The 25,437-nt window shown below is 43.8% G+C and overlaps 1 protein-coding gene across 1 annotated transcript in view; it reads right to left on the bottom strand.

The window, feature by feature from the left end:
• The window catches only part of DNAH10 (dynein axonemal heavy chain 10), a 313,006-nt gene that overhangs the window by 54,282 nt on the left and 233,287 nt on the right, over nucleotides 1-25,437 (bottom strand). Inside the window, exons 48-62 of the mRNA XM_078767939.1 lie at nucleotides 21,845-21,985; nucleotides 20,116-20,335; nucleotides 19,004-19,117; nucleotides 15,144-15,289; nucleotides 14,647-14,799; nucleotides 12,516-12,776; nucleotides 9,516-9,688; nucleotides 9,331-9,424; nucleotides 9,080-9,247; nucleotides 8,801-8,992; nucleotides 4,855-5,026; nucleotides 4,485-4,688; nucleotides 4,333-4,413; nucleotides 4,041-4,238; nucleotides 3,644-3,805 (exon numbers count right to left, since the gene is read on the bottom strand). Coding sequence (XP_078624065.1) covers nucleotides 3,644-3,805; nucleotides 4,041-4,238; nucleotides 4,333-4,413; nucleotides 4,485-4,688; nucleotides 4,855-5,026; nucleotides 8,801-8,992; nucleotides 9,080-9,247; nucleotides 9,331-9,424; nucleotides 9,516-9,688; nucleotides 12,516-12,776; nucleotides 14,647-14,799; nucleotides 15,144-15,289; nucleotides 19,004-19,117; nucleotides 20,116-20,335; nucleotides 21,845-21,985 — 2,479 coding nt within the window. The remainder of the gene's footprint in view (nucleotides 1-3,643; nucleotides 3,806-4,040; nucleotides 4,239-4,332; nucleotides 4,414-4,484; nucleotides 4,689-4,854; nucleotides 5,027-8,800; nucleotides 8,993-9,079; nucleotides 9,248-9,330; nucleotides 9,425-9,515; nucleotides 9,689-12,515; nucleotides 12,777-14,646; nucleotides 14,800-15,143; nucleotides 15,290-19,003; nucleotides 19,118-20,115; nucleotides 20,336-21,844; nucleotides 21,986-25,437) is intronic.

The raw sequence follows: 25,437 nt of genomic DNA, 5'->3' as shown, positions 1-25,437 counted from the left end.
TCATGACGTTTCTGTAACTGCAAGAAATTCAATACCAAAGCTGTTAGCGCTCTGTCCAAGGATAATATAGGTTAGGGCAAGGATTTGGAATTTGGTCAGAGAACTGGCACACATGTCCTACTCTTTTTGAAAGGTTAGTGTCAGGTCAGCACCAGTGTCAGGTCGGTCTTTTGGGACTGCCACTGGTAGGTAACATGTGTCCCAGTGCTACCTGCCGCATGGTCCGGTTGTCGGTGACTAAACCGACAACCCTCACTGGCTTTGCTAGTGCGGAGGGTGACCGTGACACCTGCCAGGACCAAAAACAACACCTGACAAAGGGCGGAAGAGCTCAGTGAGCCAACCCACATCCAGTGAGGAGATGGTGTCTCATAAAAAACGACCCATCTGATTTGGACCGGTTCGAGTCAAAGCAAAGACTTTAAAAATGGCACGTGCTGCTTCCTTGCTTGAAGTTCGGCATATAAAAAGAAAGACCACGGACAATTCCCATCAGTTGGCATCCATGAGGAGGAGGAAATGCCCCATTGAAGGCGATGAGAAAAGTGGTGGCATTGTTATGACATCTGGTACCCAGAGTATCCTGGTAAGTGACGGCATTTCCCCCACGCTCAGGGTCTTTGTTCAGTGTTTATATTGGTGTGTGTGTGTGTGTGTGTGTGTGTGCGCTCCATTACGATCCTTAGACCGTGTACTATATATATATGTACGAGGGCCAGTCAATAAGTAACCTGAAAATGGCGATATAAATTCGAGCATGTAATGTGTGTAGTTGAAGACTACGTATGTTATATCTATGGGTTAGAGTCATGTTTTGCCTGTTTTAGATCTGGCAACATTGAGCGTATGACGTCAATAGAGCAATTCAAAGATGGCGGATCCCTTAGAAGCATGCACCAGGGAGGAGCAACGTTCTGTCATCCGTTTATTGGGAAGTGAGAGTGTGAATCCCAGTGAAATCCATCGCAGAATGAAGATGCAATATGGTGACGCATGTTTATCGCTGCAGCAGGTGTACGACTAGGACAGGAAGTTTAAAGGTGGAGTGTCCAGTGTGGCAGACGCTGCTCGCTCGGGCCGGCCTCACACAGCCGACACACCAGAAATGGTTGCAGGTTGAGCGCATGCTAAAGGAAAACCATCACATTAGGCTGGATGAAGTGGTCTCCTAATTGAAGATTAGCCATGGTTCAGCACACCATATCATTTACAACGTGCTGGGGTTGCGCAATGTGTCTGCAAGGTGGGTGCCTAGACAACTCGCACCCAAACCCGAAAGAACAGCGAGTGGATGCATGTGAAGAACTTCTACGACGTGACGAAACAGAAGTCGACACTTTCTTACAGCACGTAGTGACTGGGGATGAAAGCTGGGTCCACTACTTTCAGCCATAAACTAAGAGGGCAAGCAAAGAGTGGCGCCATTCAACTTCACTGAAGCCAAAAAAAATTCCGCACACAGCGGCCGCTGGAAAAATGATGCTGATGCTCTTCTGGGATAGCTGAGGCCCACTTGTAGAGCATTACATGTCCAGAGGAACCACAGTCACCAGTGCATCATACTGCGACCTCATTAAATATCATCTGAAACCAGCAATCAGATCAAAACGTCGTGGACTACTCACTACCGGTGTTTTGCTGCAGCATGACAATGTTCGGCCCCATACTGCCCGCACTACAGCTGCAACAATCGAGGACCTGCATTTTAAGAGTTTTCCTCATCCATCCTACTCACCAGACCTCGCCCCTTTGTATATGCATACAGACAAACATATATATATATATATATATATATATATATATATATATATATATATATATATATATATATATATATATATATACAGTCGTGGACAAAAATATTGGCACCCTTGCACTTTTTTCAAATAACTCACAATTTTCTCAAAAAATAATTTGAAATTGATAAAAGTAATTGGTCTCCACAATTCTTTATTTCACTGTTAATATTACAGAACCTTTGTTTTCTTTCAGAACTTAATATATCCTTTAAAATCAGAAAATGAAAAGAAATGGCATTGACAAAATTATTGACACCCGAGACTTAATATTTGGTAGCACAGACTTTGGACAAAATAACTGCAGTCGAGCGCTTCCTTTAGCCATGAATGAGCTTCCCACACATCTCTACTGGCAGTTTGGGCCACTCTTCTTGTGTAAACTGCTCCAGTTCTCCCAGATTTGAAGGGTACCTTCTCCCAACTGCTGTTTTCAGATCTCCCCACAGGTGTTCAATGGGATTTAGATCTGGACTCATTGCTAGCCACTTCAGAATAGTCCAGCGTTTTGTCTTGAACCATTCCTGGGTGATTTTTGAAGTGTGTTTGGGGTCATTGTCCTGCTGCATGACCCATGGCCTTTTACGGAAACTCAGCTCTCTGACATTGGGGTGAACATTGCACTCCAAAATTCCTTGGTAATCTCCTGATTTCATGATGCCATGCACACACAGTTGTTTGGAATCTTCTCCACTTGTAGATGATCTTCCGGACAGTCGAATGATTGATTTCAAATTGTTTGGAGATCTTTTTAAATCCCTTCCCAGACTCTTAGGCATCTATAACCTTCTTGCTGAAGGCCTCGGAGAGCTCTTTTGATCTCGTATGGTGACGCCGCACACTTCAACAACAAAGAGCAAACCAAACGAAATGTCTGAGGTTTAAATAAGACAGGTTCCTCCAAGATCCTCTCCGACGATGTTCTAATCATTTGCACCTGAGCTGGTGCACCTGATTCTAATTTTAGGTATTTGAAGTAGTGATAAATGTAGGGGTGTACTTACTTTTTCCACATGCGAAATTTTCATTTATGTTTATTTAAATTATACAATGGACTACAAAGTGTAAATGTTTCATGATATTTGTTATATTATATCACCGTTATCTATCAATATTGTTGAAATGAAGATCAAATAGCTGTACGTTGAAATATGTTGAAAAAGTCAAAACTTTACATGGGGTGTACTTACTTTTTCACGTGACTGTATATATATATATATTGTAGGCAGTTTAGACACCCAAAGGACGGCATAGTAGTTGTTGCAATGCCCTGTCTGTGAAGCAGTAGGAAGACAGTTTGTAGTCGGGTGAATAAATCTAACCGAGACTATGCTCAAAGGTGATTGCTCTACCTCTGAACTATCCTGTCGGCCCTTTTACAGTAATATTACAGACCAGAACAGCATTCGGTAGAACGCACACCTCCGCCAGGCTGAACAGTTTGTTTTGTATCGACTGATAGGCTGGATCTGGATTCTGACCTGAACCAAAATCTAATCGCTTGTTCGGTTCACCTACCCAACTCGTTCCACCTCGTTTTGCCCTAACTCGTCCACACCTTTTTGAGATATCCTGCTATGTATTGGTTTTAGCCCTATTACTAAATTCTCTTATCCGGATCTTCACCAAAATCGAATCGTTTCTTCCTTATCACACCTGTCCACCAAGTTTCGTCCGAATACGTCCACAACCTTTTGAGGATCATGTTCACTGACACCCAGACAGGGGTGAAAATATAACCTCTGTCTACCTTCGGTGGTGGAGGTAACAAATTTTTTTTTTTAAAGTATCATGGAGGACATTTAGATGTTTAATGACCAGAGATGGGTATTCTAAGTGGATTTTACCTGTCTCCTTGTTGTTTGCAATTTCCTCGAGTAGATTTTTGGAAGCTTTTGCCTTCTCACTCAGCACAAGCTTCTGCTCATCAAGTTTTGTGCTGAGTTCATTCAATTCCTCCGAAGCTTCCTGCAGCTTCTTTAGGCCTCCCTCGAGCCGTCCACAGTGTCCTGATGGAAAAGACTCTCTTTCATTTCCTTGCACGTCACAATTCCTCGTATCAGAGGTGGAGAGATTAAACGTGGCATGACAGTCCGGACAATATAAGGTGGCCCGGACAATATAGGGTGGCCATCAATAACCACAGAAATATTACAAACGTAAGCGGAAGTAAGAAAGAGATGGAGGATGACTGAAAGTAAATCCACTGTGATCACATTGCACCAGAGGGAAAGGACAACCTACCCTGAATTCGCTGATTCTTCTCCTGGAGTAAGTTCAAGAAAGTGTTTAAACAATCTAGATAGTTTTGGGGAGTCACGTAGTTTAATCGATGTAACTGGTGCTCAAAAAGAAGGCTGGTTTGCTCCACAATATGGTAAACCATGGTAACGTGCTGCACGACCTCTGGCATGACGTCCTCATGAACCATCCCACTGTCTCCTGGAAAAGAAAGAGCACACGGAATATTGAGACATCAAAATGCTGTCATTCTCTCCCTGGGAATTCACAACTTCACTGAGGATTGCAGACGTACCTAGAAAGGATTGTGCAACTTGGAGCAAAGCATCATGGGGCCAAGGCAAGAACCAATCAATGCCAGTGTTGTTCACCAGACCTGCAACAAGGAATACAACTATTGTCAGTGCATTTGCATTGTGGGTGAATTGCTGGAAAGTTGTACAGGACCTGGGAAGGAGCGGCATCGTAATCTGAGCGCGTCTCCCGCCGGAGACGTCGTGAATGCGACATGGAGATTGTCACGGCATCTCCTCGTGAAAAACCGCCACACTTCCTCCTTTCTGAGGCCGATGCCCGCGTCACCGGCCTCTTGTCGCAGCTCATTCACCACAATCTCTCGTTCTTCCTCGGAAAATAGTGCTGGCACATTCCCTGGCATGACGTCATCAAGAAGAAAAATAAAAAAACAAAAAGGTTCGTCAACGAGAGCATTTGTAAACTAGAGGGATTCACAGTTACTCCCGAACACCATATTGATGAAGGTCTCCTGCTGTTGAGACTTTAAACACAATAAAAGATGGTCGTCACATCTCCACACCTGTTGTCAGCATATTGTTGACGAGCTCCAAAAATCCTTCATCGATAATGAAGGAATCGTTGATGAGGAAAACTGTTGCTTTGTTATCCACCCCGAGTTGCAGGTACAACTTCTTCAGGTCTTCTCGAAATGTCCGCTCACAGTACCCTCGAATCAACGATACCTCAAACACCTATTTGTGGGCAGACGTCATGAGGAGATATTTGTAAATTCACAAGAAATTTAAGACATTTTCTATTTGAGTCGTTGCAGGTGATGAATCCAAAAGTTTCCAGAATGAGAAATTCATAATATTGTCGCGCGATTGCCCCTTGGTTAAGACCGGGGGATCGCGGATGGACTCGAGCTTACTTGGAGGCGTTTATGCAATCCAATTGATGGCGGATCATACATGAGCCGGGATGAACTATGCCGACTTACCTTCACGGCCGCAGGCATCTTCAACCTGAAATCAATAATTCAACCAAAACGGATGTGAAATGTACAGGGGAAAATAATGAAAGGATTTATTTTAATAAATATCGGGACAGGGAAACGCGATGATAAAAACTAAATCCTAAATTGGGACGTCCCCACACCAGACTTCAGAAACGAAACAATGGGAGAATGAATCAAATAAAATGTTGTGTTCGTTCATGGGGACTTAGCTCTGTCTATCGTGAGTCAGGACTCGTCAGCTTCGAGCGCCGTCGTCCAGACATGGCTCCGTTTGGCGCGAACTGCTCGGGCGTTGGGGCGAACACCCCTCTCTGCACGGTCCGTCCCGCGCTACACAGCACAGCACGCAGGCACCAGGAGCACGAACAGCAGAGGAGGATGATCATCGGCGCTGGTCTCTCAACCACAGTCCAAAGGCAAGCACAGGTCAAAAGTCCAAAGTGTCAGTCCAGAGCAAGAGGCCAAGGGAAGAGTTCAAAATGCTGGTGAGGAAAGCGGTTTTACTCGCAGTCTTCTGACGTCAGCTCGCTTCCCCTCCAACCAGTGCGTCACTTGTTACCTTCCCGAATCTTCTCATCTCATCCGTCCCCTCCCATTGGCCGAGTGCTTGGCACCCTGCTCCCACGCCATTGGCCGGTGGCCAACCACAAGTCCTTCTTTACTCTCCAATCGGTGTGGTGTTTTTCGCTCGCCCCTTCACTGGCCAATCACTAGTTCTCCTGGGCGTGGCTCCCAGCCTGCCTGAGCTCGATGTGTGAAAGCCATGGTGTACCACTGCGCGGCTGCTTCCTGCCTGTCTTTCTGGTCAGTTCTTATGGTCAGTCATGGTAAGGGGGGGAATTTAATTAATGTGTGCACTAAGGGACTATCTAATGTCTACAAGAGTGCGTTGCCATAAGGGACACAGGTATGTTCACCAGGTCTGACACACAGGGGAATTATCTTAGTCCCTAGAACTATTTATCAGGCCCCATTCCTCGTAATGGGGACGAAGACACACCTGATCCGACAAACTGGGCTAAACACAGAACTTATTACAGGTGACATTCTCGAGCACGACAGACGAAGCATGATACCTATTCAGATCTACCTAAATATATATATGTCTACCCCAAAATTCATAACAATATTAAGAGACATGAATCTATTTTTAAACACAATCACCCAGAACTTCAGGAAAAGTAATACTTTTGTCTTTTGATGTATCGATTACCAGGAAGTAAAACATTTGCATCCCTGAAACAGGGTAGCGAGACTTTGCAAGGTGAGGCAAATAATAACCTTTTGCAAGGTGAGGCAATTAATAACCAGCAACCAGGTTAGGACCGTTTAATTGGTCACTCAGATTCCAGATTTTTACCTGATAACTGAGACGATTGATTTGCTGGTAGAAGAGTTTAACATTCTGAAAACAAAATGGTTGAAATCAACTTGGGGTAGTCAGTTTGGCTTTCCGATCTGATACCTGAGCTTGTGATCCTGGGATCCCATTTACAGTAGCGAGTTGTGTTGTGTTGTTCATTACCTGCACCACTGAAGGTCGACGGACAGAGGTTATGTTTTCACCACTCTTTGCTTGTCTGTCTGTCTGTGAGCAGTATATCTCAAAAACGTAATGGACGGATTAGGAGGAAACTTGGTGGAACAGGTGTGTGAATGTGACAAGATTTTAATGAATATCCGAATCCAGATCCGGTCTATCAGTGGATACAACAGGTAAACTTTTCAGCCTGGCAGAGGTATGCGCTCTACCGAGTGTCGTTGTATATTAGTGGTGTACTTGTACAAGGATGATCCAAATTAGAAGTAGACCTTTGGCTACAACCGGTAACAAAACTTAAGGGTATACTGTATTGAAAAACCGACACTTGAATTACATTTCAAGGTATGATATGGCTTTGGACATCAAAGGGTCCCATCAGAGAAGAAGGGAATTTTATATCCCTTTGGTGCAAAATTATTTCGGATTTGCGGAGTCAGTATAGCATGTCGTTCCTTAACAAACTTCCTCATCAAAGACCTCTCGCCCTCTTAGGTGCTCTATAACATGGACGACCTTGACAGACAGTTATCACTATACAGCACAACCAATCACCTGCCAATTTCAACATGCTTCATGTTTTACAATTGCACATTATTCAATATTCCGCCATCTTTCTTACCTGACATGCCATCATCTTGATTCTCAACATGTGCATCAAAGGAAAAATCACGTGATTTTGGATATTGCACCCATTGGTCAGACAGGTATACCAGACCACACCCACATCTGTCGCTTGACTCCACCCACCATAGTACCGAGGTGAAATTTTATGGCCGCCATCATGTTTCCTGGTGGGCCTGGTACATTAGGCCTGTATGGGCCTCTGCTTGATTATACACTCCAGCTTTATTGCATCAGATTTCTATTGGCTTTGTTTGGGTCGAGTGTTAAATTATTAGCAATGTTTAATCAAGCCCGTACGCGCCTCGAACGGCGCCATATGCACGTTTCCCAATCAGCCCGTTGCCGGATCCAAATCTGTCATGCTTAATGACAAATTGCCGTTCCTCGAATGATCACATCAATATTTTTACGAACAAAAGGTTTGAATACCCGTACACACCACAGAGAGAGTGGGAGGGGCGGAAACTTGCTTAATGAATACACCACTGACGTTCTTGAGGCCCGAGCCTAGATCTACTGTAATCTATATACCCCACAGGAGAAAATAACATAACCCTTCCTGCTGCTCCTGTACGGAGTGGGTATACTAGTTGCCTGAAATCAGACCCAGCTGTCCATCAGACTCGCATTGAACCAAAGCATGAAGACTCTCAGAGATTAATTGTAAAAAATCTTCAACAGCATGGATGAGAGAGTAGAGTGGACAGAGGAGGCAAAAATATATATATTTTGTGTCATCGGTTGTGACCACAGAGCAGTCATTCTTGTTGTTCTACAACAGCAGGAATAGTTTAGAATAAAGTGTTACAGACCTGGACCGATCACACAAAATCATACATAGTAATATTTATCAAAGCAATCGAAAAATATGTAAAAGTACATGGAAGGAGCACACAAACAACAACAACAATAATAACAGCAACAACATGCAGCCACCTCAGCTTTTGTTCTTATCTCATGCTCCAGCGTGACTTCTGCTTTCCTTTTGTAGTAAAACAATTTGCATATATATTTGATGCAGTTTGAGTGGGATTTAGAGATCTGCTTGCCTGAGGACAAACTTTTCTCTCCGTACATACGTAATAAATAATCCTTTGTCTATCAAGTGTTGTCTGTCATGTTAAGTATTATAAAATATCTGTTTTCGTGTGTTTCACTTCATTATACATCTTCATTGAGACTCATAGATCGACATGCAATATGTTTGTGAAGTACATCATGCTATCTTTTGATTAAACCCATCAGGAAAGTAATGAGTAGGCCCGGCTAGGTTAGTCATTCTCAAGCCAAGGTGGTAAAACTGTTTCATTGAGTGCGAGTTTACTTAAAACTAGGCCTCACTTGGCATCCTGCAGTAAAGGCTGCGAGGCGAGTCAGAGACCAATGGCCACAGCCCGGTGTCCCGACGAGCAACGCATGTCCCCAGTGCATCCGCAGGAGACGAAGGATGCGGGTCAGGTGCTCCAAAGCATAGTCAAAAAGCACCAAATTCATGGATGTTGTTTGTGATTTGTTGTACGCTTCCATTAGCTCCTTTAATGAAGAAAAATTATATACTTCATTATCATTTGGAAACAATGCAAAGAGAAGAAGAAGTTAGAACAAAAGTGCTGTAGAGACCTGGAAAAAGTGTCTGATGTTCTCATAGTCTTGCAGGTCTTCGTAGGTCCGCGTCTCTTCAATGTTCAAGGCTGCCCCATAGTCTCCAAAGAGCAAAGGCTCCTGTCGGGCCTCTTCCACCTCTTCGGGAAAGTGTTTGCTCAAAAGGGAGATCAAATGGTCTTGAACCTGAAAGGTACAAGTATTATTCAGTGAAATGAAAAAAGTACAAGGACACAATCAGGGTGGACCAAACTCGTGCTTCTCCTTACCAGGGCCTGATCTGCTTCATTGACCAGACGGTCTCTGAACACCCGTACACACTCATTTGTCCACACTCGTACCATCTTGGCTTTTGTTCTGTATCTGCCATGACCAAAGAATAATGATAAATTGGTTTGTTCTAGCAATTTGTAAAGAAATTGAAAAATACATCAACGGCACACGATCGAGTCACCTGTCATGCGTGGTAAGACAGAGGCCTTGGTAGACCCTGGAGAGGTCCCGCATGTTGAAGATGTAATGGAATCTTGAGGGTGTTGGTGGAAGCGTTTGTAACACGAAGTTGTACAGCTTTGCAGTGCATTGTGTGATGTGTTTGCACATTGTTCGAATCTCCTCCGAGAAGGGCTGTATTGTGGCAAAAAAAAGCAGTTTCTCACACTCCTGATTTCCTGAAAAATCCATAGCTTTGTTTCCAAGCCAAAAGCAACCAGGTTTGAGGCTGTGCTAAACCTTCTGCCAACACGTGTCACTGCCAAATGGAATTTTCTTTCTTTTTAACACCTTTTTGTAATGTATGTACCTCAGCATCATAGCTTCATCAAAAACAAGAAAAAGAGCAATCAGAGATTGCAAACCCTCGCCAGGATGTATTTTCAGTGGTTTTTTAAGGCTTTTGTGTTAAAATTAATATGGCGGCAGAACCATGTGACTGATGACGTCATCATTATTTTTTTTATAAACTAATTTTTTCCTAGATTATGCTCAAGAAATTTCTTCTTGATTGGACGAAGTTTTGTACTTATCGAATTATGACGTCATAATGGAGGCACCTATGACATCATCATTAACATATTTTATTCCCCATGGAGAGTTCTTTACAATGAGCCATGTCTCAATTTTTTCTATTCAGCGCTTTCAGAGATATCGAGGTGCAATTTTTTTCGGTTTTTCCAAGATGGCGGCCGAACCACGTGACCTATTACTTCATAATTACCATTAAAAAATTCTACAGGTGGAGTTGCACCTGTGGTGATAATTTCCTGTCAATCGGACCAAAGGTTGCAGAGAAAACCATATTTATTCTGTGCGGACAAACAAACAGACAGACAGACAAACAGACAAATGAAAAATCGGTCAGAAACTGAGGACTTGCCGGAGTGTACTTTTTTATCGGCCATTTAGGACAAATATGGCAGCCGAACCACGTGACTGATGACGTCATCATTAACATGTTTTATTCCCCATGGAGAGTTCTTTACAATGAGCCATGTCTCAATTTTTCTATTCAGCACTTTCGGAGATATAGAGGTGCAAAGTTTTTCGGTTTTTCCAAGATGGCGGCCGAACCACGTGACCGATGACGTCATCAATTGGGCACAGTCTATTCTAGGGCAAGCCAAATATGTGTGCAAAGTTTGGCGATTCTACGTGCAACGGTGTAGACGTGGTGCTGCACACAGTCAGACAGACAAACAGACAGACAAACCAACCGATCAACATACTTGCCGGAATCTTTCCGGCAAGTAACAAACCAACCGATCAACATACTTGCCGGAATCCTTTCAGGCATGTAACAAACGGACTCAAATGCAATACCCCTCTCCTCAGGCGAGGGTAACTAGAACGACGCCCGTGGAGCACATCGTCTCACCTCACGTGTTCATTCTGAACAAAAATACCATTGTTAACTGTACCTGCTACTATTGTGGCGCACATCCATGCACCCACACATGTCACATAGTTTCTTGGCATGGGTTATGAACATCATAAATTTAATTATTCACCCACATCGGGTCATAGATCAGATATATGAAGTTTCAGATTTTTTGGATAATAATTTCAAATCAACAAATTATGACTGGAATTCCACTTCACTAATGACATCATCATTATCACCCTATATAACCCATGAAGAGTTGATTACATTTGCTGAGGTTTAAGATTTTTCCGTTGAGCGGTTTTGGATAAAATTATGTCCAATTTTTCCCATTAATCCAATATGGCTACCATGCCATGTGATCTGTGACATCCGAGTTAGCAGTAAAATATTCTCCTTGGGTTAGTCCCTCCCATGTTTAAAGTTCTGCATCGATCGGACAAGCGGTTGCAGAGAAAACCATTTTTAAAGCAAAACAAGCGTTACGCCTAGGTCCCCCGTCGGTGAAGTGATGTGAGTTGACAAAGTGGAAGACACAAGGCGGCCATCTTGGATTTTGACGCGGCGACCCAATTTTCAATAGCGTTCTCCCTTATGCGTAGACACACCCACACACCAGATTAGAAGTTAGTAGTTCGTTTATTTTTGTCCCCCGTCGCACCGCGGAGCGAAAGGGGGACTATGGTTTTCCCCGCCGTCTGTGTGTGCGTCCGTCCATGCATGCGTGCGTCCGTCCGTGCGTGCGTGTGTAAGCAAAGGACCAAATTCTAATTTGGTGTGTGGGTGCAACCCACGTCAAAATCCAAGATGGCCACCGCCATGTATGTCTGAAACTTGTGAGCGGAATATCTTGAAAAATAAGCGAAGTACCAACTTCTAATCTGGTGTGTGGGTGTACCGAGGCATAAAGAAGAACGCGATTGAAAATTGGGTCGCCACGTCAAAATCCAAGATGGCGGCCTTGCATCTTCCTCTTTGTCAACTCGCATCACTTCACCGACGGGGGACCTAGGCGTAACGCTTGTTCAAGATATTTCGCTCACAAGGTTCAGACATATATATGGTGGCGGCCCTCTTGGATTTTGATGTGGCGACCCAATTTTCAATAGCGTTCTTCCTTATGCCTAGATACACCCACGCACCAGATTAGAAGTTGGTACTTCGCATATTTTTCAAGATATTCCGCTCACAAGGTTCAGACATACATGGTGGTGGCCATCTTGGATTTTGACGTGGGTTGCACCCACACACCAAATTAGAATTCGGTCCTTTGCTTACGCCTGCACGCACGCCCACACGCACGCACGGACGCACGCATGCATGCACGGACGGACGCACGGACGGATGCACACACAGACGGAGGGGAAAACCATAGTCCCCCTTTCGCTCCGCGGTGCGGCTGGGGACAAATATATAGATGTGGACACACTGACAGACAGAATCATGCACACACAGAGACAGGGGCCTTGCAATAGTTTCGCGTTCCCTTCGAGGCCAGACTAATAACCACACATCTCCACAACGACAAATAAACACGTTTAAAAAAAATAGAAGAAGGTTTTCAATACCACAAACCTCGAGATGCCCACTCAATATTGAAGTGTAGATCGAGAGCAGAGACTCGGCGCAGGGGAAAGGCACGTGAATGATGGAGAACAGCGAGAGGAAACGAGGGTCCACCTTGTTCCGAGCCCCGCCGAGCGTCCCCATCGCAGCTAAAAAGTGCAGATCATGGAGCTCCTTGTGTCCCGGCTTTCCACCACGATTGTACATGAAACCTCCGTCCAGCAATAGTTTCAGAAACGCAATGGGTTGTTGAGTTCCATAGTTGTCTACCTACAAGGAATATAATTCAATGTACGTTCACAGAAATGGAAATGTAAAAACTGAAATATGACTCGTACGAGTCGTACCCATTGTTTACAAAGCAGCAATGATGGGCAAATATAAACTAAGTGGTTGTTTTGGTCCATCGTGCAGACATCGTTTCTTTCTACATATTATTTTATTTATTGGTTAAGAAGATGTTGGTGCGGCCCGGCCTTTTCCTTGGCTGCATTTGGTGCCCACATGTAGATGCATTGAGGGAATCTGGGTTGACCACCCACAATTGTGAGGAAGAAAATCATACATCTGCCATGTTTGCTTTGTGGGAAGGCTAAGATGTCTTCAGAAGTCTTGTCGGAGTAAAAATGGATACTTGTCATCTCTGGACCAATCGGAGACAGCTGTGGCTAAAAGCTTGCTGGGTAAAAGTATCATGTGACCAAGCTGAATTAGTCCATGGAAGATATGCTTGTTTGTATAGAGTTGGCTGAGAGCCATTTCACAGTTGCTGGGCAGAACTGCTTCTCTGTGCTGAGCAAAAACATGCTTTATCTGTGGTTTGAACTTGTGCAAATGTCAAGCCAAGGGTTTGTTACATCAGCTTTTGTTCTTATCTCATGCTCTGGCCTGACTTCTGCTTTCCTTTTGTCATAAAACAATTTGTATATATATTTGATGCAGTTTGAGTGGGATTTAGAGATCTGCTTGCCTGAGGACAAACGTTTCTCTCCGTACGTACGTAATAAATAATCTTTTGTCTATCAAGTGTTGTCTGTCATGTTTTGATACAGGTGGACAGACTCCCACAGTCTCATATTCACAATTTTAATTATCTGACTTGTATAACCACCATGTATTATATAAGCACATAAGCAGTAGGCATGTTTTTGCTTAATGTACGCAAGTAAGCCAGGTTATACAAATGAACGCAGACAGGCTTTGTATTTTCAGATGTTTTCTAGTTTATTTTTGGGAGCGATTCAGACAGTGGTTTGGCCAATACACCGCCCAAATAGAGGGTAAACAATATGTATAATAAACAAGTGAATCCTCTTGGATTGCGCTGAGGTTCGGGCATGGAATTTCGAGCCTCGATCATGGTTCGAGCCTCGATCTTGTATACAAAAATAATAATAATAATAATAAGAACCTTGGGCCGAATCTCGCGCTTCACCAGTGCGCGTGCGCGAATTTACGTCACGTCGGCAGCGAGAAGGGGTTCCCCAACACGAACCAATCAGGAACTGCCACGTCACACTTATATGATCTCAGAATTCCTGTGACAGGAATTCGCGTTACACTGGCTGGAAGTCATTCGCTAGAGGCGCTTCCTCAGCGCTAATAAAGGTTTTTGCATGTAATAATCCTGAGTTCTCAAGGCTAAGAAGAGGATTATTTATTGGTTAAGAAGATGTTGGTGCGGCCCGGCCTTTTCCTTGGTTTTTGCATGTGATAAGCTGAATAATTTGAGTGTATCGTGTAGTGCTATTCCTGGTAGAAGTGGCTAATACAAGTCAAAATGTATTCATACACACACACACACACACACATATATTATACACACACACACATACATATACACACACACATACATACATACATATATACACACACATACATACATATACACACACACATACGTCATACATACATACATACACACACACACACACACACACACACACACACGCACACACACACACACACACACATACATACATACATACATACATACATACATACATATATATATATATACACACACACACACACACACACACACACACACACACAGACACACACACACACATACACACACACATACATACATACACACACACACACATACACACACACATACATACACACACACACACACCTGTGGCATGTTCAAGTCATCGAGAAAGACAAATAGTTTTTTCCCAAGCGGTGGACCATATACAGCCTTGATCCTTTTCTCCACAGAGGCTTCGAGGTTTGTCTGGACATCCATGGAGGTAGTTCGTGAAGAGAAGGACATTGAGAGCTGCATCTGTGCAGAAAAGAAACATTCATTGAGAAAACATGGCTGAGGGTTGAGGAGATTGGGAAGTGAAAACAGGGAGGGAGGATAACAGGTGGTGAAGGGGAAGGCAGGTGAGTTAGAGGGGGTGAAATGCAAATAGGTGAAGGAGAGAATGAAGAGGAGTGGAAGGAGCGTGCATCGATCATATGTGGGGAAGTGTTTGTTTAAAATTCCACCATTTGGGATCCATAGTGTACTATGTACACGCTGTGCTTAGTTATGTACAAAAAAGAAAATGTTTATGGATCCAAACATGTGTGTTGTTAGGAATCTCACATAGGAATGTTTAATGATCACAATGTGTTATTTACTGTGCAGTCAGGATCTCGGCCCTGGAGGAAGCTCCGAACCATGGTGCTTTTTGAGGTGCCCGTGTCACCGACCAGTAGCACAGGTTGTCGTCCGGCCATCAAGGTCTTGAGAAGCCAATCCATCCATGTCGACTCTACTGTGGGGACTAAATAAAGGGGGGGGGGGGGGGAGGGGTTAACTACAACGTCATAACCATTGATTATATTAGTTAACATAAGAGATGTGTATATATTCATATAATTCAATAAATCACAGCATTTTGACGAAGAATGATGACGTCATAAAAATGCATATTTACTCGTATTAAGAATCACAACATTGGGACATTGTCACATGCATCATATAATAATTCCATAATATTGTGCATCATACTGTATTTAACAAACTATTCCAAGGAATACAAGATACTTAAAAACAAGCACCTGAAGATTGATGAAAGGAATTGTAAACTTTTCTTGCCTTTTTTACAACAAGGCCCTCACAGGCCTGTATCAATATTTCATACTCATGATGAAGAGTCCATGAAGGGAAGGTGGAGTCGTTTATAGAGCAGTGACGACTCAAAACAACAAACAACATGGTCGTCTTGCATTGCTGAGAGTTAATGAAAGGTAGACATTTTAAACGAGTGTTTACAGACAGGTCTGTCCTTCTGTTGCGTCCTTCTGTTGCGTCCTTCTGTTGCGCCCTTCTGTTGCGTCCTTCTGTTGCGCCCTTCTGTTGCGTCCTTCTGTTGCGCCCTTCTGTTGCGTCCTTCTATTGCGCCCTTCTGTTGCGTCCTTCTGTTGCGCCCTTCTGTTGCGTCCTTCTGTTGCGTCCTTCTATTGCGTCCTTCTGTTGCGTCCTTCTGTTGCGCCCTTCTGTTGCGTCCTTCTATTGCGCCCTTCTGTTGCGTCCTTCTGTTGCGTCCTTCTGTTGCGCCCTTCTGTTGCGCCCTTCTGTTGCGTCCTTCTGTTGCGCCCTTCTGTTGCGTCAATCTGTTGCGTCAATCTGTTGCGTCCTTCTGTTGCGCCCTTCTGTTGCGCCCTTCTGTTGCGTCCTTCTGTTGCGCCCTTCTGTTGCGCCCTTCTGTTGCGTCAATCTGTTGCGTCAATCTGTTGCGTCCTTCTGTTGCGCCCTTCTGTTGCGCCCTTCTGTTGCGCCCTTCTGTTGCGTCCTTCTGTTGCGCCCTTCTGTTGCGTCCTTCTATTGCGTCCTTCTATTGCGTCCTTCTGTTGCGTCCTTCTGTTGCGCCCTTCTGTTGCGCCCTTCTGTTGCGTCAATCTGTTGCGTCAATCTGTTGCGTCCTTCTGTTGCGCCCTTCTGTTGCGCCCTTCTGTTGCGCCCTTCTGCTGCGTCCTTGTCCTTCTGTTGGATTATTGTGGTAGTTGGCAATAACGTTGAGAGCTTTGTATTCTACAGAATGCAAGAGACAGGGATGTGAAATGGGGGTGCCAGCTAAGGACAAAGAGTTGTAGGATGCGTGGCACTGATTATTCAAGGAATCACTTTTAACCATGGAGAATGCCTGGTCTACAGCTGGCTTTGGTGGCCACCTTTGCTATAAAGTCAGCCCAAGAGAGATTGTGGTTGATAGTGAGGCCTAGAAGTTCAAGAGACCGAATCTCTTCCAGTGGCTCACCGTGGAGGTGGGTGGATTAATTTGATGATCCTTTCAGAGCAAGACAATGAGACTGCGTGAGATTACCCAGGATTGAAAGACGTCATCTAATCAATTTCGTCAGTAGAGAGTGATGCAGCTGGTGTCTGCCTGTCATGATGATGGTGTATGGTGCAGCCCAATGTAGTCATCTGAAAAAATGATGGGAGGGTTTCAAGGACTGGGCCAAAGACACTACCACGGTGCACTGGAGGCTCGAATGGGAGAGCAGAGAGGAGGATTCCAATGAGAGCGTCACGTTGATTGCACAAGTGAAGGAAGTCAGAAGGCCAGGTATGAAGGTGACCTTGGATGTCTTGTGCAGAGAGCTTGACAAGCATCACATGATGCAGACTCTATGGAATGCCTGAGACATGTCCAAAAAGATGGTCCTGACCTCTTGTTTGAAAATGTTAACCTCCAAGCTTTGCTGAGAGAGAAACAACAGCATGTCCAGAGTTGAGTGAGAGTGATGGAATCGAAACTATAGATGATGAGCGATCAGACTGTTTCAAAAGAAGAAAGGCTTCGTGTCAACAAGAATGATGGATTCCATGACTTTACTTAAATATGGAAGTAAGCTTGCTGATCTGTAGTTGAGAGGATCCGTTTTTCTAACCTTATAAATGTAAATAAATATAATGGTGGTGTTAGTTGTCTTTCAGGCAGACTAAAGGCAGCAAAAGCAGAAGAACATTCTGAGGAATGCAGATGGAAAGGGAAGAAGCAAGAGCAGCAGATCATGATTTGAGAACCCAAGCACCGATCCCTTCTGGGCCCAATCTATTCTGAGCCCGATCCCTTCTGGGCCCAATCCCTTCTGGGCTCAATCCCTTCTGGGCCCAATCTCTTCTGGGCCCGATCCCTTCTGGGTTTGGTCCCTTCTGGGCCCGGTCCCTTCTGGGCTTTGTCCCTTCTGGGCCCGATCCCTTCTGTGCCCGATCCCTTCTGGGCCCGATCCCTTCTGTGCCCGATCCCTTCTGGGCCCGATCCCTTCTGGGCCCGATCCCTTCTGGGCCCGATCCCTTCTGGGCCCGATCCCTTCTGGGCCCGATCGCTTCTGGGCCCGATCCCTTCTGGGCCCGATCCCTTCTGGGCCCGATCCCTTCTGGGCCCGATCTCTTCTGTGCGTGATCTCTTCTGTGCCTGATCTCTTCTGGGCCCGATCCCTTCTGGGTTTGGTCCCTTCTGGGCCCGGTCCCTTCTGGGCTTTGTCCCTTCTGGGCCCGATCCCTTCTGTGCCCGATCCCTTCTGGGCCCGATCCCTTCTGTGCCCGATCCCTTCTGGGCCCGATCCCTTCTGGGCCCGATCCCTTCTGGGCCCGATCCCTTCTGGGCCCGATCCCTTCTGGGCCCGATCGCTTCTGGGCCCGATCCCTTCTGGGCCCGATATGAGCACGATTGTAGAGATGATTCCTTGTTGAATGTGGAGCCGTTGAATCTTCGTCTGAATGAATGTGATATGATCATTTGCATGAATGTTTGACAATTCTTTCAGGATCATTCTGAACCAATTGAAGTCGAAGTTAATACTTCGGACGATGAGCAAAAAGTGAGTGACAATAATCAAGGCAAGGAATGATGGGAGATGAGACCAAGGCCACAGCTTTTCAATCAAAACAACAGTGGATTTCGTCTATGTTGTGCACATTGTAAATTGTTTTGGGAAAATGAGTATCAAACTTGATGTCGAATCCGCAAACATCCGAATATATCACACTTAGTCAGTAGGATGGACCCAATAAGTTACTGTAAAACCCAAGGGTTACTGTAAAAGATTGGATTTTCTTGAGAGAAGATTGGGAAACAGAGCACGAGTTGCTGTTTCTGTTTGTCTCATTTAACTTGACAAATGGGATTTTACCATTATTGATAGCTGACAAACAAATGGCCAACCAGAGAGAAAGATAAAATTTGGTCAAGGCGCTGGCACACAATGGACTGCCCTTTTCGAAAAGATCAGTGGGATCTTTAAAATGCACACCTGAGTGCTCATCGATGGGACAGACGATTTAACATCTCGAAGGAATGATACACTTTATGATTTAGGCCTTGGCTGGGCGCCGGCGTCACGGTTCCGTCAGATCCAAATGGGTTTAGTCAGTCGAGACAGCTCGAGGTGAGTGGGATTTCTTTAAGTTGTCTTTTCTTTTAAATTCTTTTAAATTTCATTTCTTTAAAAAAAAACCCCCCCCCCACAAAAAACGAAGGTTACCTTACCCAGGATGTTGTTGAACCTCATCTCAGGATTGTGAAAATAAGGTAGTACCATATGTTGCCATGGTATCCAGGACTTCTTCTTTAAATCAAAATGGTAGTCAAACAATGTGTTCGCTGCAAATGAAACAGTTACAGAAATCAAGATCTAACATTCAATATCCATGTGTCATGTGTGAAGACGCATGAAATGTTTGGGTGGGTCGCCATCTTGGGTCTGATCGCGAAAGAAAATGACATACATATGTAACCCATTATCCGTTATCTATGTGTGAGGTTTGAACAAGACCGGTAAATGTATGTCCGATAAATGGTTGGGGACATGTTTAAGTAACAAAATAGCCGCGAGTTCGCCATCTTGGGTCTGATCTCGAAAGAAAATGACATACATATGTAACCCATTATCCGTTATCTATGTGTGAGGTTTGAACAAGACCGGTAAATGTATGTCCGATAAATGGTTGGGGACATGTTTAAGTAACAAAATGGCCGCGAGTTCGCCATCTTGGGTCTGATCTCGAAAGAAAATGACATACATATGTAACCCATCATCCGTTATCTGTGTGTGAGGTTTGAACAAGACCGGTAAATGTATGTCCGATAAATGGTTGGGGACATGTTTAAGTAACAAAATAGCCGCAAGTTCGCCATCTTGGGTCTGATCGCGAAAGAAAATGACATACATATGTAACCCATCATCCGTTATCTGTGTGTGAGGTTTGAACAAGACCGGTAAATGTATGTCCGATAAAATGGTTGGGGACATGTTTAAGTAACAAAATGGCCGCAAGTTCGCCATCTTGGGACTGACCTCGAAAGAAAATGATGGACATATGTAACCCATCATCCGTTATCTGTGTGTGAGGTGTTTGAACAAGACCGGTAAATGTATGTCAGATAAATGGTTGAGGACGTGTTCAACATCATGTTTTCTAACAACTAAAATGGCCGCCAGTTGGCCATCTTTGATCGCATCACCACATAAAATGATGTGAATATTTATACCATCAGCCCCCGTTTTGGACTAAGTCCAACGTTAATAATACCTTCGGCCTTTAGCTCTGAAGACACAAAAATGTTCACTTGCTATTTCTTGAGCAAGAGGTATATTTCACCTGGCAGCTCGCTGGGCCCCGCAACAATCGCATCTGTGTGCACGGTTGGCAGAACAGACTGCCGCCTCAAGAAGTTATCGAAACGTAAGCGTCCCGCAGGAAGGAGCGCGACACCGAGCGAAGAGCACAAGGCCTCGAGGAAGATGGCTTCCACGCAGGACAAGGGGACCTCATGCTCGATCTCAAGCAGTGCACCTAGTACTGAACACAGCTGGGCTACCTGTGAAAAGCGAAAAAGACAGCACAAGTTATTAAACAGCATCTGTCAATTGCTATATAATCCATTCTGGGAAAAGCTCCAGGGAAACAGTTTAGTGAAGGCTTCCTCGGACACATGTATCATGATTCATGATGGTGTGACAAGACACAGTGGAATTCTGGGAACCTGGACAGGTAAAGACATCATAACCACCGGAAAGGACATTTTAGGGCTTTGTGTCTCCGTCACACCCACATGTAGAATGTCCATATTGCCATTTCTGGTTTAAATGAGAGAATGCCCATATTGTTTCTGAGTGGTTGAGTGGTTGAGTGGTGGGTTGGTTAAAACCTTATTACAAATTACCCTCACCAGTGTGAGTTTGATCCCTATGGCTGCTCAGCGGAAATGTCTACGATGGACACCTGTCCTGCATTAGGCCATGGCCACAGCAACATTCACAAGGTGTGGGTGAGTGTGCCGACATTCTCTCAATAATACAGGCCTCACCATTTTTATTGCTCTGAACAATTGCAGTCAATATTATTTGACACAGAACAATGGCATCCACATAGGTTACCAGGAATATTCAAATAAGCGTTTGAAGCAAAGCGAACGGTAAATAACGCACGTTGCATTATTTTTGTGGTTAAGATTTCCACAAGAGGATGCTACGATCATGATTCTAGTCTCGTGTCATATTCAAACTCATTCCATTTGTTTTTATTTGTTTATACCTTTGTTTGAACGAGATGATTTATTTGTTTATATGGTCAACGCTCATGGAGAATTCTTCCCTGTACTTTTCTTTACAAATAAATCCTTTAAAAGGTAAGAAAATAAATAATTTCAGCTCATTTGGATGATCCTTGGGAGATGGTAAAATTGTAAAATGTCCAAGCATTGCAATGAGAGACCGTTTGGCGATATCGCGAGACAAGTTCCCAGAGCTGAGGATACCATGTTAGCGGTAACTCAGACGTGACAACATACATATACTGGCTGAAGTACCAGGTGTTGCCTGGGAAATTCAATGAAACATGCACTAGTATTTACATATTTCCTGCAAGGTAATCACAAAACAAATTAATCGATCTCTCACGGGAAAAAACCCAGACAGTGTATAAGCAACATACTCGCTCAAAGCCTGAACACGGAGGTGTTATAATAAACCTGTATAAAGCAATCTTTTTTAATAACAGGCACACGTGCCACACTATAGTGATTAAATTTGTGTTGTTGACAACAAATCACAACAACCTCAACATACGATCTTCACAATACATATGACTTGATCACTCCTGGGAAAAAACCAAGGCAGTGTATAAGGACAAAAACCAAGGCAGTGTATGGAGGCCTGAAGGCCAATATTATCTCGTTTTATCTGGGGTCAAAATTTTTTATCCAAATATAGCCCTCGACCTTCCTCTGGATGAAAGAGGAGGTCCCACGCAAGGGATTGGTTGCAATGGTTCCTGCAGGGTCTGAATGCATAAACGAATAGACAGAGTGCACCAATTATCTGCTGACCAAGTTAATATCGATGAGTGGGACGACACTCTCTGGTTTCTCCACGGAGCGCCCCTCCGTCACACCATCCACCAGCATGGCGATGCAGGGGGGCACGTACTTCTCAAACAGCCGGATCAGTTCTCCCTCCAGCGAGGACGTCTAAGAAATGCATAAAATGGTGTCATGTGTTACAGTTAGCACGATAGTCCATCAAGCAAAATATACAGTCGGGACCAAAACTATTGGCACCCTTGCACTTTTTTCAAATAACTCACAATGTTCTCTAAAAAGAAGTTGAAATTGATAAAAGAATTTGGTCCCCACAATTCTTTATTTCGCTGTTAATATTACAGAACATTTGTTTTTTAATCAGAACTTAATATATCCTTTAAAATCAGAAAATAAAAAGAAATGGCATTGACAAAATTATTGACACCCTAGACTTAATATTTGGTAACACGGCCTATGGACAAAATAACTGCAGTCGAGCACTTCCTATAGCCATGAATGAGCTTCCTTCACCTCTCTACTGGTAGTTTGTCCCACTCTTCTTGTGCAAACTGCTCCAGTTCTCCCAGATTTGAAGGGTGCTTTCTCCCAACTGCTGTTTTCAGATCTCCCCACAGGTGTTCAATGGGATTTAGATCTGGACTCATCGCTGGCCACTTCAGAACAGTCCAGTGTTTTGTCTTGAACCATTCCTGGGTACTTTTTGAAGTGTGTTTGGGCCATTCTCCTGCTGCAAGACCCATGACCTTCGATGGAGACGCAGCGTTCTGACACTGAGTTGAACATTGCGTCCAAAATGCCTTGGTAATCTCCTGATTTCATGATGCCATGCACACATTCAAGGTACCCAGTGCCAGAGGCAGCACAGCAACCCCAAAACATCACTGAACCTCCTCCATGTTTGACTGCAGGGAAGGTGTTCTTTTCTTTGAAGGCTACATTTTATTTTCTGTAAACATAGAGTGCTACACAAAAAGCTCAAATTTGATCTCATCTGTCCACAGGACATTCTCCCAGAAGGATTTTGGCTTGTTCAGGTGTGTTTTGGAAAACTCCAGTCAGGCTTTCTTATGTCTCACTCTCAGCAGTGGGGTCCTGCTGGGTCTCCTACCATAGGACCCCCTTTCATTGAGTTGGAGACGGATGGTGCGAGTTGAAACTGTCGTACTTTGTGTCTGAAGGTCAGGTTGAATCTGTTTGGCAGTTGATCGAGGTGCTTTCTCCACCATTTGAACAATCCTTCACTGCCATCTTCGATCAAGTTTTCTCTTGCGGCCACGTCCAGGGAGGTTGGCTACAGCACCATGGGCCTTAAACTTACTGATAACATTGCGTACAGTGGACACAGGAACATGAAGGTCTCTGGAGATGGAATTGTAGCCTTGAGATTGTCCATGCTTAGCTACAATCTTGTGTCTGACCTCCTCAGACAATTCTCTGGTTTTCTTTCTTTTCTCCATGCTCATTGAAGTACACACAGTGACACAAAACAGCAGAATGACTCCTTTTCTCTATTCAAACTTGTCGAATGAGTGATTTTTATATTGCAGGCACCTGCACTAAAACATTATATTTCACTAAAAATCACCACAGGTGAGTTCAATTCCAAAGTAAAGGTGAATCACCTGCTTGAAATCTAATTATTTCTAACAACTTCTAAACGATGCCAATAATATTGTCCGGGCCATTTTAGGATTTCTGTGTGGAATAAGCTAAGATTTCGTCATTTTTTCAGCTTTTTTTGTTTTGTTCCAATGAAAACCAAAGAAATACAAATGTGGATCACAAGAGATTTTTTAATTTCAACAATTTTTCTGCATTAAATGGTGCATTATTTGGAAAAAGTGCAAGGTGCCATTATTTTGGCCACGACTGTATAACACATGTTATAAAGCCTGTGGTTTAAAAAAGTAATAAATATCAAGGTATTGTTTATAAAAAGAGCAGGTCAATGGGTGCACTGTGCAAGCATTTGAAATACATGAATATAAATCACATTTGATAGCGTTTTCATTTATTTCATCCAAGCAGATGGATGTGAGTGGTGCGAATATTCAGGTGGCACGATTTGATTGGATGCTTATATGTTATGAAGAGGGAAGATAAAAACCACATCTATGATATCATTTACATTCCCCAATATAATTTTTGCGTAGATTGGATGCTCAAGAAATTTCAAACTGATCGGACTGAGCATTGTACTTGTCAAATTATGACGTCATAATTAAGGCAGCAATTGCGTCATCATTAGCAACACTTATTTTTCATCGAGTGGTTTTTGAGGTAGAGAGGTGCAGCGTTTTTCAAAGATGGCGTCCGTAGCACGTGACCTATGACATCGTAATTCTCAGTAAAAATTACACAGGAGGCGGCGCCCCTATGGTGAAAAGTTTGCGTCAATCGGACCAACGGTTGCAGAGAAAATGAATTTAAAAATTTCAGACACATTTACGCACGCACACAGCCGAATGCTTAACCCCGTTTTCGCTTCGTGAGAGCAAGGTAACAAATAAATAAATTGCTTTGTAAACAACAACGAGCGAGCCCAGTCCTGAGGATGCAAGTTCAATAAGGAAACACAAGAACACACACTACACACACTGTTAAAGCTAAGCTGGCCAGATAGGAGTCGGTAGAAGACAGAAAGACCACCTACCTACCTGCGGTGAGCAAGTGAGTGAAAGGCCCTCGGGGTTAGCTTCATAGCGAAAGATTCCAATGATTCTGAAAGCTTTGGCTTCAACAGCGTGAAGCCGAGCTCGGTGTGAGGCAGGAGCACCGGCCCAGAGGGGAGAGCAGTATTCCATTGAGCTGCGGATGAAAGCCTTGTACGTGGTGAGGAGCTCAGGTGTGCCGAGGAAGGACTTCGCACGACGGAGGATGCCCAGTCGGCGAGTACTGAGGATGCATTTTTTTAGCTAATACACGAGCCTCGACTTTGTATACAAAAAAAAAGAAAAAAAAAAAAGCTGTGCAGTTGAGGGTGCGTAGTTTTGTTTTCCAGCCAAAACTGAAGTGCACCATTCCTTGGCATTGGATAAATCATAGTCCTGTACAGATCAAAGACATGTTATTACCCTCGCCTGAGGAGAGGGTATTGCATTTGTGTCTGTTTGTTTGTCTGTTTGTCCGCACAGAATAAATATGATTTTCTCTGCAACCGTTGGTCCGATTGACAGGAAATTTTCACCATAGGTGCCCCTCCACCTGTATAATTTTTAAAATGATAATTATGACGTCATCATAGCTCGTCAATTATGACGAATAGAAAAAAATTGAGCCATGGCTCATTGTAAAGAACTCTCCATGCGGAATAAAATATGTTAATGATGATGTCATATGTGCCTCCATTATGACGTCATAATGCGACAAGTACAACACTTCATCCTATCAAGATGAAATTTCTTGAGCGTCATGTAGGCATAAATTGGTGGAATTTTTTTAAAATGATGACATCATAGGTCACGTGGTTTGGCCGCCATCTTGGAAAAACCGAAAACATTTGCACCTCTATATCTCCGAAAGCGCTTCATCTATCTATAATTCCAGTAATCTCTGTGTGTTTGTTTGTACGTTTGTACGTTTGTACGTTTGTACGTTTG

The sequence above is a fragment of the Myxine glutinosa genome, chromosome 14 (genome assembly GCF_964187855.1).
Source record: "Myxine glutinosa chromosome 14, kmMyxGlut1.1, whole genome shotgun sequence".
Classification (NCBI taxonomy): Eukaryota; Metazoa; Chordata; class Myxini; order Myxiniformes; family Myxinidae; genus Myxine; species Myxine glutinosa.
The sequence above is the reverse complement of the archived record's forward strand: the minus strand, read 5'-3'. Positions and strand labels throughout refer to the sequence as shown.